This window comes from Stylophora pistillata, chromosome 7 (genome assembly GCF_964205215.1).
Source record: "Stylophora pistillata chromosome 7, jaStyPist1.2, whole genome shotgun sequence".
Classification (NCBI taxonomy): domain Eukaryota; kingdom Metazoa; phylum Cnidaria; class Anthozoa; order Scleractinia; family Pocilloporidae; genus Stylophora; species Stylophora pistillata.
The window spans coordinates 1253318-1269537 of NC_142525.1; the positions used below are offsets into that span (position 1 = coordinate 1253318).

The window sequence follows — 16220 nt, forward strand, 5'->3', positions numbered from 1 at the left end:
TTGTCAATGAATAAAGGCTGATGGTTTCGAAAGAAACTGTTTGGGGCTGCGTTGGTGGGAGTAACGAAATAATTTGGATATATCAACAAAGTTGAAGTGATAAATTGGCCACCGTAACGATTCTAAAAGCTGACGTTTCGAGCGTTAGCCCTTCGTCGGAGCGAATTGAGATTGTCACATTGTTACGCCCAGTTCTTAAAATGTTAGCCCCAGTCGAAATATGCTTCTGCGACACGAAATAAATATTTTTTTCTCTAACCAACGAGATCAGCGTGATACGTTTAAGAAAGTTTTAACAAGCTGTATAATTCGATGTTATTGTTCCTCCACTCTGAGTTGAACGCGTTTAATTGACCTGCACTCAGGCATTTCCTTCTTTTTTGCTTTGTTTGGTTATTGTGGGGTATTTTGTTTCACATTTTTTTTGGTTAGCGCGCGGGGGCAGGGGGTGGGAGTAGAAGGTGCCTTATTTTACTGCAATTTTGAGACACAACGAAAGACGCGCCCAAAATTAGCATAACAAGAATGCAAGATAAACAAGTGTACTTGTCTCAGGAGATATCAGCTGAGCAAAGGAGCGCTCAGGGCAACAGTTGGGACGCAGTTTACAGCAGCACAACTCTGGTAATTTGGACCTCTTATTTCTGTCAAAGAGAAGAAAAATCCTGCTCATGAAACCATATTTTCTGTTGTGCTGCAGAGGTCAGCGCTACGAAGACTTTTACCTAGTACAATGCTTGTAGCGCGAAACGGAAGCATAAATAGCCGGAGCAACGAAAAAGGTTTGAACGAATTGGAAGATACTGTTGGAAGTGCCGGTGGATCATCTTTTGCTGATATCTGGGACTGTACAAGCGTTGAGGTTAGAATGGAATTGTTTTGATTAAACGTGATATAATACTCGCTCTGGCTTGAAGATGATCATTTGTTAGGACAAAGGCCAGTTTCGGTTTGTGCATCGCGTGCAGGTCGCTGTCAAATTGAATTATCTTGGAATTCTTACATAATTTCCTTGTAAGATTTTCAGCTGAAAGTCGTTAAAGGTTTTTTCTTCTCTTTCGAGAACGTTCGCGGAGTTTTCCAGGTAAATATTACACAATCTTTCTCAGAAAGTTAAACTTTTTAAAGTTTAACTTTTATTAAGTTATAATTAAATGTATGTGTTATCAAACTTAGAATGATTCACGCTTCTTCCTCGATCGTAATTTTTTTCCAGTTATGACGCGTTCCTGATCCGAGCATTGCGTATTTTTTAATTTAAACAAACGCTTTTATGGCAATGTTTGCAGTCGTAAATATAGAACAGTTAACGGAAAATTTTCGTATAACCCCATACCACTCAAAAACAAAGCCGAAGTCCCAAAGGTTATCTGTTGTTTTGCCTCTGTTTTCTTTTATCCAAGAATTGTATGCATAATGAAGTATGAGATTATACAGAAATCTTGCCCAGCTAATTAACTACCACTAGCACCACATCAACCATCTTTCAAGACATGATTTCTCATAAATTTGACCACTTTATATTTCGATTTTTATCACGGTTTTTTAATAGTTACGATGCGATAAGCTTACTTTTTCAAGTTTATTGAGATAAAATAGACTGACATTTTAACATTGTAAGAAATAGACAACTTTTTTGAGAGACATGTTTTGGCATGCTTATGCCATCTTCAATCAATGAGTAACAGACCGTGAGTAATTACTTAACAGACAAGTAGATGAATGAAATATTTATCTCAACAAAAGTTTCATAACACAGAAAAAGGATCAATAGGAAACCTGATGTGGGAAAGAGTTGAGCTTCTCTTTCTCCTGATACAAGGGGGTAGGGAAGGTCAGATGCATCCTCAACCTCTCCTCCCTTTTGGTATTTCTTTGATGTGGGGGACACTCTTAACTATAGAGAAAAGCACCACAACATGGATGCATCACAACTCGAGAATACATGTTCAAACACGAAGTAACAAAAGCTATATATCCAGTGTTATATCATTGTCAATGATATTTGTGAACTGACTTGTTACAGATCAGAGATCAAGAGAAAGGAGACTTCAATGCTACAACTAGCCTGTTGTTAACATGTAAAAGCCAGGTTATTTATCCTTATTTCTACATACTCTCCTTGGTAAGTTTAGAATCCATGATTAACCCAACACAAAGACGCAGACCAAACTTGGCAAAAGTCTTAGTCATTTATAATCCTCTGCATTAGGCCAGCATATACAATCTTGGTAACATTTTTAAGAACCTTGTAATGGCCTTGCTTACCTAAGAGTCACTGCTTTCTGTGGTAGGAAATAGAACAGAATTTAAATGTTTGAGGTTCATTCCTCTTTGTCCCACACCTGTGGAAAGAAAAAAACCTCTCTTCAACTGTTGACTTGACCTTAACACCCTAACATCAATGTGCATATTCTCCTTATTGTTCTCTAATAATACATTTCCTAAGGAGCTGACAAGGAGAATTTGTCAAACAATCAAGAGCTTCTTTGATAGGTGATCATTTCCTTTATTCTCCTGACCTTAAGGTTTTGTACAGTAGTGATGTTGTAAGGAGAAATTAGATTTTAATCACTCTCAGAGGTCAAAGGGTTCATTTCTTTCCCCTTGATTCAGAGTTGATACTAGTGACTGTCATTTTCTTCATTTTTCAGGTTGCCTGGCGACCATTTAACATTCAATCATTCCGTTACCAAGGATGTTCATTGCGGAAATTTTTGAACGTTGTATATACGCTGATTATTTTTGTCCTGATTATCTTCAGCTATGTATCAAGCATAATAGCCTGTCAAGCCAGGCTGGAGATACCTCTGGTATGCAGCATGTAGACTTATTAACTCTTTGTAACATAGCATCGGTATGCATATTCCCTATATAGTTCTCAATAAATTTCCCATGATTACAGCAAAGAGAATTTGTTTAATAATTGCGATCCTCTTTAGTTGGTGATCATTTACTTTATTCTTGTGACCTTGCTGTTTGATCCAGGGGTCTTGTTGTAAGATGTTAGATAATTTTTTCTCTCAGAGGTCCAAAAGGTAATACTTGTTGGTTTAATTTGTGACATTTATACTCGTAGTAAGAGTAAAGCTGATTAGGATAACTTAGTGTGCAGTTTGCCGATAGATTCCACAGCTGTCGTGTATTAGTATGTTATAGCTTCAAATTATCTATCCAAATTTTTTAAAACTTGTTAGGTTTAGATTGTTGTTAGGTGAACAGTCATGTTTTAAAGTAAACATGGATTTAATGCATGCATACAATTCATTGCATAGTATTTCTCACCAACTGTAGCAGTAGTTTAAGCATTTCACTGCCACGATCTCATCAGTAAGTCTCCTTGCTGTCTGCCATTCAATTCTGGATCAGCTAGTAATCCCTTAACTGGTATTTTACTTTATTGTCATGACTTGTCTGCTTGATTTGTATGGAAATTCTAGGGAGAATTATTCTTTTGGTCTCTCAATTACTTTTGATCATGACATTTCTCTTTGTTTTTATCACTCCAGACACAAACTACAAGACTTCCAACAACTCAACAACCAGCCAGTCATCATTACAATGTTAGTACAACATCAATAACAACAACAACAAACCAAACAAATATAACATCAACCACACACACTACATCCCAGTCATTGATGAGGATTAACACTTCAACTACTACTCCTTCAGTACACACAACCAAAACACCTCGTTCAATGATACAGTTTTATACCTTGGCAGCAAGACAGGCAGCTTGGGATCCTGCAGTCACAGAGTGTACTCATATATTTAGCACGTATGTGGTCCCAGATGTTCTTCATTTTCTGGCATTTTTGATCGGATTCTACATGTTTAGGATTCAGGAGAGTGAGGGCCTCCACGCACTTATAGAAAAGGTATACTTTGGAATGTTGCTATTTTTAGGTGTCTTGACTGAGTTTTTATTCCAGGCAGTCTCCTTCTTGAGTGGTAAGGTTTTATGACAAAAGTGTTTTTTCTTGAGATTGGTCAGTTTAGAAGTCAACTTACTAACCAAATTACTTATCTGTGGCCCCTAATGATTTCATTGTAGTTCAACCCTCTTCTAAAAGTGTTATAGAATTTTATTAAATTGTTACAACATCTGATTAATTAATTGTTCACAGGTTTTTTTGCTTAGTTCAGTTCCCAAAAAGATCACCTCAAGACTGCGGTATGTGTTATTTCTCCAAATTATGCACTTAAATTGTGATTTGTGTGTATGTAGACTTGGTGAATTATGCAGTTGTCATTAGAAAGTCTCCTTGCTTAAAAAGTCTTTGAAGCAAGTTCGATTTTTGTTTTATTTGTTTTGCATTAATACTGGACAGAGAGAAGAGAAAAAGAATCTGGTTTTAAAGATTTTAAATCAAGAGAAATATTGAAGCACAACAATGCTTTGAAACAAATTATTAATTATTCTACATGGTTGTCTCTTTCTCTGAGTGGTTTTTATCAGTTATTCTTGATTAAAACCATCAGACAGAAAGCATTTGATTGTCAGTTTTGTTGCCTTTGACAGGTTTTTCCTTTTTGGTGGATTTTTCTTAGTGTTCCTTGGTGTCTGTAATTTTATTCTGTTTTGTTATGCCTTCAAATTGGGGTCAGTAACAGGATTCAGACATATCCCAAGGTAAGGCAAACATGTCAGAGAGAAAGGCTTGATAGAGAGATCCCATTAGAGAGCAGGTCCTGTCACTGAGGGGAGTATAAAAGAGAGGGGGCACATTAGAGAGGGAGACTTTTTAGAATAGGGGTCTTTTTGGAGAGAGGGCTTATTAGAGAGGGGTGCTTATTAGAGAGAGGAGCTTAATAGAAAGGGGGCTTATTTATTAGATAGGAGGTTTTATTAGAGAGGGGAGCACATTAGATAGGGCACCTATGAGAGAGGGGAGCCCAATAGAGAGGGGGGGGCACCTAAGAGAGGGGGCTTTTTAGAGAGGGGGCATAATATAGATGGGGAATATTTGAGAGAGGGTCCTAAAGAGAAGGGGTCTTAGACAGGGATCCTTAATAGTAGAGAGACACATTAGAGATGGGAGCTTAACAGAAAATGGGGTACACTAGAGAAAGGGTCTTGTTAGAGATGGATCCTTATTAGAGAGAGGGGAACATATTTAGGTGGGGGTTAATAAGAAAAGGGGGCTTAATAAAGAGAGGGTTTTATTAAAGAGGGGGTTTTATTCAAAGGAGGCCTTACTAGAGAGAGGGCATATCAGAGACAGAGCCTAATCAGTGAAAGAGGTTTATTAGAGAGGGGAATATTAAAGATAAGGACATATTAGGGACTGAGAGAAGAGCTTAGCAGAGAGAAGGTCTAATCAGGGAAGGGGGTTTATTGGAGAGGGGAATATTAGAGATAAGGACATATTAGAGACTGAGAGAGGAGCTTAGCAGAGAAAAGGTCTAATCAGGGAAGGAGGTTTATTAGAGAAGGGCATATCAGAGATAAGGACATATTAGGGACTGAGAGAGGAGCTTAGCAGAGAGAAGGTCTAATCAGGAAAGGGGGTTTATTAGAGAAGGGAATATCAGAGATAAGGACATATTAGAGACTGAGAGAGGAGCCTAGCAGAGAGAAGGTCTAATCAGGAAAGGGGGTTTATTGGAGAGGGGAATATCAGAGATAAGGACATATGAGAGACTGAGAGAGGAGCTTAGCAGAGAGAAGGTCTAATCAGGAAAGGGGGTTTATTAGAGAAGGGAATATCAGAGATAAGGACATATTAGGGACTGAGAGAGGAGCTTAGCAGAGAGAAGGTCTAATCAGGAAAGGGGGTTTATTGGAGAAGGGCATATCAGAGATAAGGACATATTAGGGACTGAGAGAGGAGCTTAGCAGAGAGAAGGTCTAATCAGGAAAGGGGGTTTATTAGAGAAGGGAATATCAGAGATAAGCACATATGAGAGACTGAGAGAGGAGCCTAGCAGAGAGAAGGTCTAATCAGGAAAGGGGGTTTATTGGAGAGGGGAATATCAGAGATAAGGACATATTAGAGACTGAGAGAGGAGCCTAGCAGAGAGAAGGTCTAATCAGGGAAGGGGGTTTATTAGAGAAGGGAATATCAGAGATAAGGACATATTAGAGACTGAGAGAGGAGCCTAGCAGAGAGAAGGTCTAATCAGGAAAGGGGGTTTATTGGAGAGGGGAATATCAGAGATAAGGACATATGAGAGACTGAGAGAGGAGCTTAGCAGAGAGAAGGTCTAATCAGGAAAGGGGGTTTATTAGAGAAGGGAATATCAGAGATAAGGACATATTAGGGACTGAGAGAGGAGCTTAGCAGAGAGAAGGTCTAATCAGGAAAGGGGGTTTATTGGAGAAGGGCATATCAGAGATAAGGACATATTAGGGACTGAGAGAGGAGCTTAGCAGAGAGAAGGTCTAATCAGGAAAGGGGGTTTATTAGAGAAGGGAATATCAGAGATAAGCACATATGAGAGACTGAGAGAGGAGCCTAGCAGAGAGAAGGTCTAATCAGGAAAGGGGGTTTATTGGAGAGGGGAATATCAGAGATAAGGACATATTAGAGACTGAGAGAGGAGCCTAGCAGAGAGAAGGTCTAATCAGGGAAGGGGGTTTATTAGAGAAGGGAATATCAGAGATAAGGACATATTAGAGACTGAGAGAGGAGCCTAGCAGAGAGAAGGTCTAATCAGGAAAGGGGGTTTATTGGAGAGGGGAATATCAGAGATAAGGACATATGAGAGACTGAGAGAGGAGCTTAGCAGAGAGAAGGTCTAATCAGGAAAGGGGGTTTATTAGAGAAGGGAATATCAGAGATAAGGACATATTAGGGACTGAGAGAGGAGCTTAGCAGAGAGAAGGTCTAATCAGGAAAGGGGGTTTATTGGAGAAGGGCATATCAGAGATAAGGACATATTAGGGACTGAGAGAGGAGCTTAGCAGAGAGAAGGTCTAATCAGGAAAGGGGGTTTATTAGAGAAGGGAATATCAGAGATAAGCACATATGAGAGACTGAGAGAGGAGCCTAGCAGAGAGAAGGTCTAATCAGGAAAGGGGGTTTATTGGAGAGGGGAATATCAGAGATAAGGACATATTAGAGACTGAGAGAGGAGCCTAGCAGAGAGAAGGTCTAATCAGGGAAGGGGGTTTATTAGAGAAGGGAATATCAGAGATAAGGACATATTAGAGACTGAGAGAGGAGCCTAGCAGAGAGAAGGTCTAATCAGGGAAGGGGGTTTATTAGAGAAGGGAATATCAGAGATAAGGACATATTAGAGACTGAGAGAGGAGCCTAGCAGAGAGAAGGTCTAATCAGGGAAGGGGGTTTATTAGAGAAGGGAATATCAGAGATAAGGACATATTAGAGACTGAGAGAGGAGCCTAGCAGAGAGAAGGTCTAATCAGGGAAGGGGGTTTATTAGAGAAGGGAATATCAGAGATAAGGACATATTAGAGACTGAGAGAGGAGCCTAGCAGAGAGAAGGTCTAATCAGGGAAGGGGGTTTATTAGAGAAGGGAATATCAGAGATAAGGACATATTAGAGACTGAGAGAGGAGCCTAGCAGAGAGAAGGTCTAATCAGGGAAGGGGGTTTATTAGAGAAGGGAATATCAGATATAAGGACATATTAGAGAGTGAGAGAGGAGCCTAGCAGAGAGAAGGTCTAATCAGGGAAGGGGGTTTATTAGAGAAGGGAATATCAGAGATAAGCACATATGAGAGACTGAGAGAGGAGCCTAGCAGAGAGAAGGTCTAATCAGGGAAGGAGGTTTATTAGAGAAGGGAATATCAGAGATAAGGACATATTAGAGACTGAGAGAGGAGCCTAGCAGAGAGAAGGTCTAATCAGGGAAGGGGGTTTATTAGAGAAGGGAATATCAGAGATAAGGACATATTAGAGACTGAGAGAGGAGCTTAGCAGAGAAAAGGTCTAATCAGGGAAGGAGGTTTATTAGAGAAGGGCATATCAGAGATAAGGACATATTAGGGACTGAGAGAGGAGCTTAGCAGAGAGAAGGTCTAATCAGGAAAGGGGGTTTATTAGAGAAGGGAATATCAGAGATAAGCACATATGAGAGACTGAGAGAGGACCCTAGCAGAGAGAAGGTCTAATCAGGGAAGGGGGTTTATTAGAGAAGGGAATATCAGAGATAAGGACATATTAGAGACTGAGAGAGGAGCCTAGCAGAGAGAAGGTCTAATCAGGGAAGGGGGTTTATTAGAGAAGGGAATATCAGAGATAAGGACATATTAGAGACTGAGAGAGGAGCCTAGCAGAGAGAAGGTCTAATCAGGGAAGGGGGTTTATTAGAGAAGGGAATATCAGAGATAAGCACATATGAGAGACTGAGAGAGGAGCCTAGCAGAGAGAAGGTCTAATCAGGGAAGGGGGTTTATTAGAGAAGGGAATATCAGAGATAAGGACATATTAGAGACTGAGAGAGGAGCCCAGCAGAGAGAAGGTCTAATCAGGGAAGGGGGTTTATTAGAGAAGGGAATATCAGAGATAAGGACATATTAGAGACTGAGAGAGGAGCCCAGCAGAGAGAAGGTCTAATCAGGGAAGGGGGTTTATTAGAGAGGGGAATATCAGAGATAAGGACATATTAGAGAGTGAGAGAGGAGCCTAGCAGAGAGAAGGTCTTTTTACCTCAAGTGGATCTAAGTGACTGAGGGCCTTAAATTTCACTTCAGGGGATATAATAGCAATGCTGGACGAAGAGGAAGAGCAGCTTGGAATGTGTGGAGGGTGACTAAAATGTAACTCAAACCTGTGTTTTTTCCTTAGTGCCACTTGGGTAGCAGCAATTGTAATGGGACTGGGTCGACTTGTGCAGTTATGTGTCAGCATTGTCACTATTGTAAATTACTGTGCTCAGTGTGAATTATTGATATTCTATATTCGTGAAATTACCTTGCGCATGGAAGAGAAAACCAAAGATCTTGACAACATAATGAAGGTAATGGTTTTGTAAAATATTCCACCCTTTACCTCCCCTCCTCTCCCCTCCCCCTCCTCTCCATCCCCCTCTCCCTTCCCCTCCCCCACCCCCTTCTCTCCTCCTCCTCTCCCTCCCCTTCCTCTCCTCCCCCTCTCCCCCCCCTCCTCTCCTTCCCCTCTCCCTCCCCCTCCTCTCCTCCCCGTCTCCCTCCCCCTCCTATCCTCCCCCTCTCCCTCCCCCTCCTCTCCTCCCCCTCTCCCTCATCCTCCTCTGCTCCCCCTCTCCCTCCCCCTCCTCTCCTCCCCCTCCTCTACTCCCCCCTCTCCCTTCCCCTCCTCTCCTCCCCCTCTCCCTCCTTAATTGACTTTAGAGCTTTTCTTCATTTTGTTTTGGAGGGAAGAGTGGGGAGAATGGAACCTATGACATGAATTACTAGGAAGGTTGGGATGGTGAGAATTTGATACTGGGTTATCACAGGGGAGGGGTGCCGGTCATACCTGATAGACTTAGTGTCAATTCAGTAGAATGTATTATATTTCTAAGATAATTTTGTGTTTTGTTAGATTTTCCTAAATTAGGCTTCAAAATTATCAAAGAAAACAGTTATGCTAAGAATTATTGTCTATTGATCAGAATGGTTAGTGATCATTCAATGGCAAGACTAACCCTATTATACCTGCTCTTTTTATTTTTTGCTGTAGGATATTCTTGAAGTAAAGAAAAATCTCTCCCGAGTGAATGGACTTATATCAGTGATTGCAACTCTTATAGTGTTTAGTTATTTTGAACTTTCTGTGATAGGTAATTAAGAATAAAAGTTGATTTCTGCTTGAATTTTTTGAATTTTTGAATTTTGAATCATTTTGGATTTTTTGATAGTACATCATGATCTTTATTCTTGTTTGTTTGGTTGTGTATTAGGGTTAGGACTTGCAGTAAATATCAAAGCTGAATCATGGTAATTTGGATTTCTTTTTAGGGGTTTGTAACTTGTCACTTCAGTTTGAAAAATTGTTATTAGACAAGAGCAAGCTGATGTACAGAATCTCTGCAACACTGATCAGCTTTACCATCATCATTTTCCCTATCACCATTGTAAGTAACTTAACCAGTGACACCCTCACATCAGTATGCATATTCTCCATACTGTTCTCGTTACATTTCCTAAGGTGCTGACAAGGAGAATTTGTTAAACAATCTAGATCGCCTTTATTCATGTGACCTTAATTTGTGTTTTGGGTAAGATGTTTGGAGAAATAAGACACTGGTCACTGTTAGGGGGCAAAGTGTTCAACCATTTTTATCACTCAGTTTGACTTATAGTAACTAGATAGATAGATAGATGGATAGATAAATTTATTTCAATTCAAGATGTAAAATGAGCCAGTGACTCGTACTAAATACAGTCATTTGAATATATAAAATTCTATGTCTACAGTTAACTAAAAGTATACAGATACTGTATATTAATATAATGAGAATATAAATTACTTAAAATAATATACTACCTAAAAAAGAATACATAATGTGGTAACATGGTTTCTAGTAACTAGTAAAGTATTATTACTCGTGATAAATATACTAAAAATAAATGTTTAACATGAAGAACTGGTAATGTAAAAAAAAAAAGTCGGTAGGATAATTAGGTAATAAAATAAACTAAGATATATAAAGAATGGTTGAGGTAATTCTATTGTTCACATATATTACATTTGCACAATGTGCCACTTGTAAGATTGATTTTAGTTATAGCTGTTTCTAAAGGGCTGTGGTTTCTCTAATTGCAAATATTTCAACTATGATCACATTTTTTTCCTTATTTTTTTCCATCTGTCTAAATTTTTCTAGTTCTCTCTCTATCTCTTTGACCCCTTAAAGTGATGAGCATCTTATTTCTCCTTACAATATCACCTCTAAGTCAAACATTAAGGTCAGGAGAATATAGGAAATGATCACCAACTGAAGGAGTTCTTTATTGTTAAAACACTGTCCTTTCAACACCTTAAAAAATGTTTGAAGAATGATATGGCGAATATGCATACTAATGTAAGGGTGTAAACTTTTGATTAAAAAATATACAAGTAAAAATATCATTGTTGTTGTTACTTTACATGCTATGCTAACTTTGAAGTCTGTCTTCGCACCAAATGTCCATACTCTCCAAGTGTATTTGTTTAACAGTGTGTTATTTACTTGTCATTGTGTCTTTCAAGGCTGCTCGTTTGACTTCAGCTGCTCGCAAACTGAAACAGAGTAGTTTACATACCAGAGTGTTTGGATATCCTTCTGCTTCTCAACTTGATTTGGACTCATTTGTATTGTTTACACACAGTGCTGAAATGAAGGTAAATTATGTACCTTTATTAATGGCTGAGGTCAATGGGACAGTTTGTTTCTCAAAGACTTTGGTGGTAAGGGAGGGTCTCTTGGGGAAGATGGGGTTCTCTCTCCCCCCTCCCCCTTCCATATTTCATTGAAATTTTGTTTGGTGCAAGACTCCATTGTCATACCTATGGATTATACATCAATAGAGCATGTAGAGATGTGGTTCTTCCTATGATATTCATAAATTATTCAGCAAGCATCTTGATCTAACACTTCTTTCTCGTAACTGATTTACAAGGGAATGTGTAGCAGCTAGAGGGGAGAATTAGCAATTTGATCTTAAGAGTTATAGGGTTAAGTTAACTTTAGTTAGTAATTGCATCCAAGGTATCAGCAAATGACAATTGTCTGTTCATCTTTCAGGCCAAGCTTCTGTTCTTGCCAGTTCAATGCTCGTTTCTGTCTGGTGTAGTTGCAGTAGTGGTGTTTGTGCTCCTACTCATGTTACAGTTGGGCATTCTTGCTGGCAAAAATACATACCTATAAAAAAGGACCCTGATGTGACATCAATTTGTGTCCCTACCAGGGAGAATTAAAAAAGATTACCTACAGTTTACCTGGAGAGGGAAATCCTAGCAAAATGGCTTTCCTGAGTTGCACTGGGTAACAGCAGCTGATCAATGTGTTTCATTTTATCTAGTCTGTCTTAATTAATGCATCAGTACTGGAACATGATTTCAAGCAAAACATGTAAGGGTAAGATGTCTGAAAATGATTATCTTAGAATGAAGTATTCAAATTTCTGTCATACCTATCTTATGTTGAGCATTCTATTGTCAGAGAAACTTTTCTGTGCACAAAAAGAGCAGTCTTTCTGGTTCACTTTGGTAATTGCTTTTGTTATGAAAATTTCCTTTGAAATTTTAACAAGGGAAAAAACAGGATTTCTGATGAATTCCTTTCTAGACTCTAAAAAAAAAAGTTGTCTTATTTGTTGCATTTGGTATTCAGTAAAATATTGTTATGAAGGATTACAGGTATAGTGTTACTTGCAGATAGATTCCATGTACTTCTTTTCAGTAACAGATCACAGATGACATCAAAATGTGGTAAGAATAAATAAGTGGTAAACAGAGCAGAGCCAAGTGTGTCACTGTTCTTACCACAGTTTGATGTCTTCAGTGATCTTTTAACTGTACAGAGCCTTGGCAGCATGGAATGTATCTGTTTTATATGATGAAAAACAAAATGGTGCCAGCCAATAAGATGAGATAATCTATGCTTCTGTCCTTCAATACATCTTAAGCAAGAACCAATCATAATGCATGTTTTATTTTAGATTGTTGTATAATGATGAATAAAAGCAATTATTAAAGAAATGGCTGATGTAATTATTTATGTGCTAGTCCAAGGCATATAATTTGTGTATTGCAAATGACAAATGTTGGTGATATATCTCTATAATTTTGCATCATAAATGCACCTCTTTCTCAAAAAGATTACTTTTACAGTGGTAGATTAAACTAAACATGACAATTTGATTATCTATTTACATGAAAAATCCAATGAGAAAGAGACATGTTCACCAATAATGCAAGAACTATTCATGTATATAGAAATTCTCAATAAATATTGTTTAGAAATATTATTGGTATTTGTAATATATGTAATGTTTATGACTGCACTTATTATAACAATTGTAGTAGTTGCAATAACTATGATACATGTGATGATTGTAATAATTTAATAATTATAATAAGTATTATTAAAAACTGGATCATTGGATAATGCAATTCAAGACATTTCATTGGCTTAGCCATTATGGTATATGAACTAATATACCATAATCAGACAGATAGACAGACAGACATCTATATTTATACAGGATAGCCCCTTCAGTGTAGTAAACACTGGTATCAACGGGGGTCCTGTTACCCACCCAACCCACCCCAGGGGAGGACATCCATCACACAGTAATATCGTGCGTGGGAAATTAACGTCTCCTGCCCCTAACCCTGCAGGAGACGGGACCTCCATATATTCGTCCCTATCCGAGAAGACTAGAATATCTAACCATTTCTTGATGTTAAAGAAAGGAAGCATATTCTTCTCAGTTAATTTTAAGACCCTGAGTGTTGGTCCGGCCGGTATTGAACTCTCGACCTCCCGCACAGCAGTCCGGCGCTCTCCCAATTGAGCTAACCAGGCGGCGGTTAATCTACAAATATGGTGAGCGTACATGTCAGCTTAAAATTAAAAGGCAGCTAAAAAATTTGATAAAATTTAATAATTTAATTTAACGTTTTTGATAAAACAATTGTTCTACTCGCGCTTGTTGGATATGAGATGAATATAGCCAACTCGGCGCCACGCGCCTCGTTGGCTATCTATTATCTCATATCCAACAAGCGCGCTCGTGGAATAATTGTTAAATATTTTTCCAAACTCGCAAGGTGATCAAAGTATTTGATTAGTAGATGACAACATACTTGACAGGTGTTGACATTTTTTATGTAGTCTGGTTTGAAATGCGGAGCAACTTCACAGGGCTGCTGAGGTCCATCTTGTAGACATGCTTAAACGAAGACCTTGCAGTTGATTCATGGATGCGAAAGCATGCTAGAATTAGTTCCATTCCTATCTCTTTTGCCCTCTGCTTCTTAGACACGTCTCTGCTCATTAAGTTTCTCCATTATGTTGCATTCTTGGCTGACAATAGTTTGTATCGTGATAAGTTGGTATGGACTACGACAGGATGGGTCTTGTTGCTCGACAACCTTTGAGGCCAGCTGATATCTGCAGGGTTCTCGAGGTAAGTTTGTCCCAAAGCTAGATAACCGCCTAGAATGGTTTATGTCGTGTTCTTAGACACGACATTTACAAACTGTCATTGGAGTCACCTGAAATTATTTCCAGGGGAGTAGATAGAAAATCGTAACGCCACTGTCCATAGAGATCTATCATAACCTAACTAGACATCGTCAGGATTTGAAAAGTTCCTCCCAATCTCGGACACTGCCGTCTGGTTTAGGATGCTCCCGATTTCGGACAGTTTGAACGTCTCGGTTTGGACTCCCTTGAAAATCGCCGACTCCTTCTTCAATCTCGAGTATGTTTTACAAGATCTTAACGTGCCATGTGGGTATTATTTCCCTCCCGAAATTCAAGAAATAACAAGAGCTACCAGATTACCGAACAGTCGTCTTTTCTGCCAAATCAGCGTATCAACTAATGTGTACAAGTTTTCTTTTTACCCAAAGACAAAAGTATTATGGAACAATCTACCTATCAGTAAAGACGTTAACTTAAATGAGTTTAAGGCAATTGATCTTGCAGCCATCAAGTCATCTAATTGACATCTATCAATTGTTTTAATCTTTTATTTTAGGAATAGTACGTTATGTTATAGCTATATTTATATATTCAATGTGTTCTATTGTTGTTTTTATATTTATTTGTAATTCATAGATCATATTTATATATCAAGAGTTTTAACCGATTGTTGTTCATTACTTAGTGCCATTGTTTTTTAAATTGTTATTGTTATTTTTCATATTATTTTGAAACTCCTAGTATAGTTTTTTTTGCTGTCTTAGGAGTTTACTCATTAAAGATAAAGATTAAAGATAAAGTACTGACTTTGTTGAGTCATCTTTGTTACTTTTTAACAAATCGCCTTTGGACTAGGAAATTTATCAAATTTCACAGAGCTCTATCTAACAATGCTAACTTGGCTTCGTCGTAAGTTAAAAAAAAAAACAGTTTAGGGTCTTTGAGCCTCCTCTAGGGAAAGAGTTGTTGACTTCCGGTTGTTACTTTACAGGGAACTTAAGCAGTCACGACGGCAACGCCACGGAAGACTTCAATTAAAAAATGAGTTTCTACTTTTAGTTAGAACTTCGAAAATGGCTGCATGTGTTTACCGTCTCATAGGGCGCCAGACCTCAAACTCAACATAACGAGTAAAAGTAGCGCTGAGTTCCAAATGTAAATTAAAATAATTTGCCGCCGCGGTTTCGGTTCGCAGACGACGGAAATATTGGTGATTTTACGTCGTTGTTTTGTAAAGGACGGCTACGAAATGTACAAAGTTTTGAAACGCACGTGCTGGGCTATTGTTCTGCCAATTAGATCTATTGTTTTTCCACGCTCTCGTTGCCGTCGCCGTCGTGGTTTGCTTAAATTCCCTTATGTCACGCAACCACAACCACGTTACTTCTAGCAGGTTTTCTTTCCTAAGGTGACAATAAGGGAAACAGTATAAGTGGTTTGCAACCATTCTCTAGGGACACAGGTAACAATGGTGAAAGGAACAAATGCTGGTGGACGAACAAAAGAAGCTAAGAACAATGATAACATCAAGCGATTTCAACTTAGGAAGAAACTGAAAATTTATGTCCCTCGTTTTAACACCTACTACATGAGAAACTCTGTAGCTCGTAGAGGAGCAAGAGTTTGGAACACGTTGGTTCCCCAACTTAATGACAATATAGACAAAGTTAAGAAATATACGATTATGGCAAGACGATCTAAGGCTTTGCAACACCTTGATTTCGACTGTATCTCCCCTCAAACATTAAGCAGAAGGGAGAAAGAATTTAAGTATAATTAGTGTTAATAATTAGACGATATTAGAGTACCACCTTGTTTTTTAGAATTTTAAGCTTTTATCGTTTTAGACTTGTAAGTAGTAAGTAGCGATATGATTTTAGCTGGGTACATCCTGTTTATTCTCTAATTCATTAGTTATCTTAATTATTTAGACACGACCCCAAAAGCGAAGTGTCGCTTTAAATACTTATCGTGTATAAATAAAGATTATTGATTGATTGATGAGATATCTATTGTTTATGTCCACCAACATGGCGGCGGTGACGTAACGTGCAAACCACCTATAGCATCTATGTGCACCACTCCTAATTTATTTACCAGGGAAATTTTTTTCCGGACTGCCTTACTGTGGAACAAACTCATGATGAATT

The 16220-nt window shown here is 38.5% G+C and overlaps 1 protein-coding gene across 2 annotated transcripts; it reads left to right on the forward strand.

Moving 5' to 3' along the window:
* The first annotated feature begins 473 nt into the window (after positions 1–473).
* LOC111328447 (uncharacterized) lies at positions 474–13031 on the forward strand. Of its 2 annotated transcripts, none has more exons than XR_015990093.1 (12): positions 474–624; positions 701–862; positions 2027–2125; positions 2655–2813; positions 3510–3881; positions 4131–4177; positions 4526–4636; positions 8760–8931; positions 9615–9714; positions 9835–9871; positions 11127–11258; positions 11662–13031. XR_015990093.1 is itself a non-coding variant. In XM_022932881.2 (12 exons), exons 1-12 carry the CDS (start codon positions 526–528, stop codon positions 11782–11784), a joined length of 1692 nt encoding a protein of 563 aa, XP_022788616.1. In that variant the 5' UTR covers positions 476–525; the 3' UTR covers positions 11785–13031. The 2 variants fall into 2 exon arrangements, 1 of the variants encoding a protein (XP_022788616.1); XM_022932881.2 differs by lacking the exon at positions 9835–9871 and adding an exon at positions 9893–10008 and having other exon boundaries at positions 476–624.
* Positions 13032–16220: the final 3189 nt, after the last annotated feature.

Coding starts and splice junctions, on each gene's coding strand:
- LOC111328447 (XM_022932881.2), top strand. CDS start 526: ATGCAAGATAAACAAGTGTACTTGTCTCAGGAGATATCAGCTGAGCAA. Junction 3,882..4,130: donor TCCACGCACTTATAGAAAAG/GTATACTTTGGA, acceptor AATTGTTCACAG/GTTTTTTTGCTTAGTTCAGT. Junction 4,637..8,759: donor GGATTCAGACATATCCCAAG/GTAAGGCAAACA, acceptor TTTTTTCCTTAG/TGCCACTTGGGTAGCAGCAA.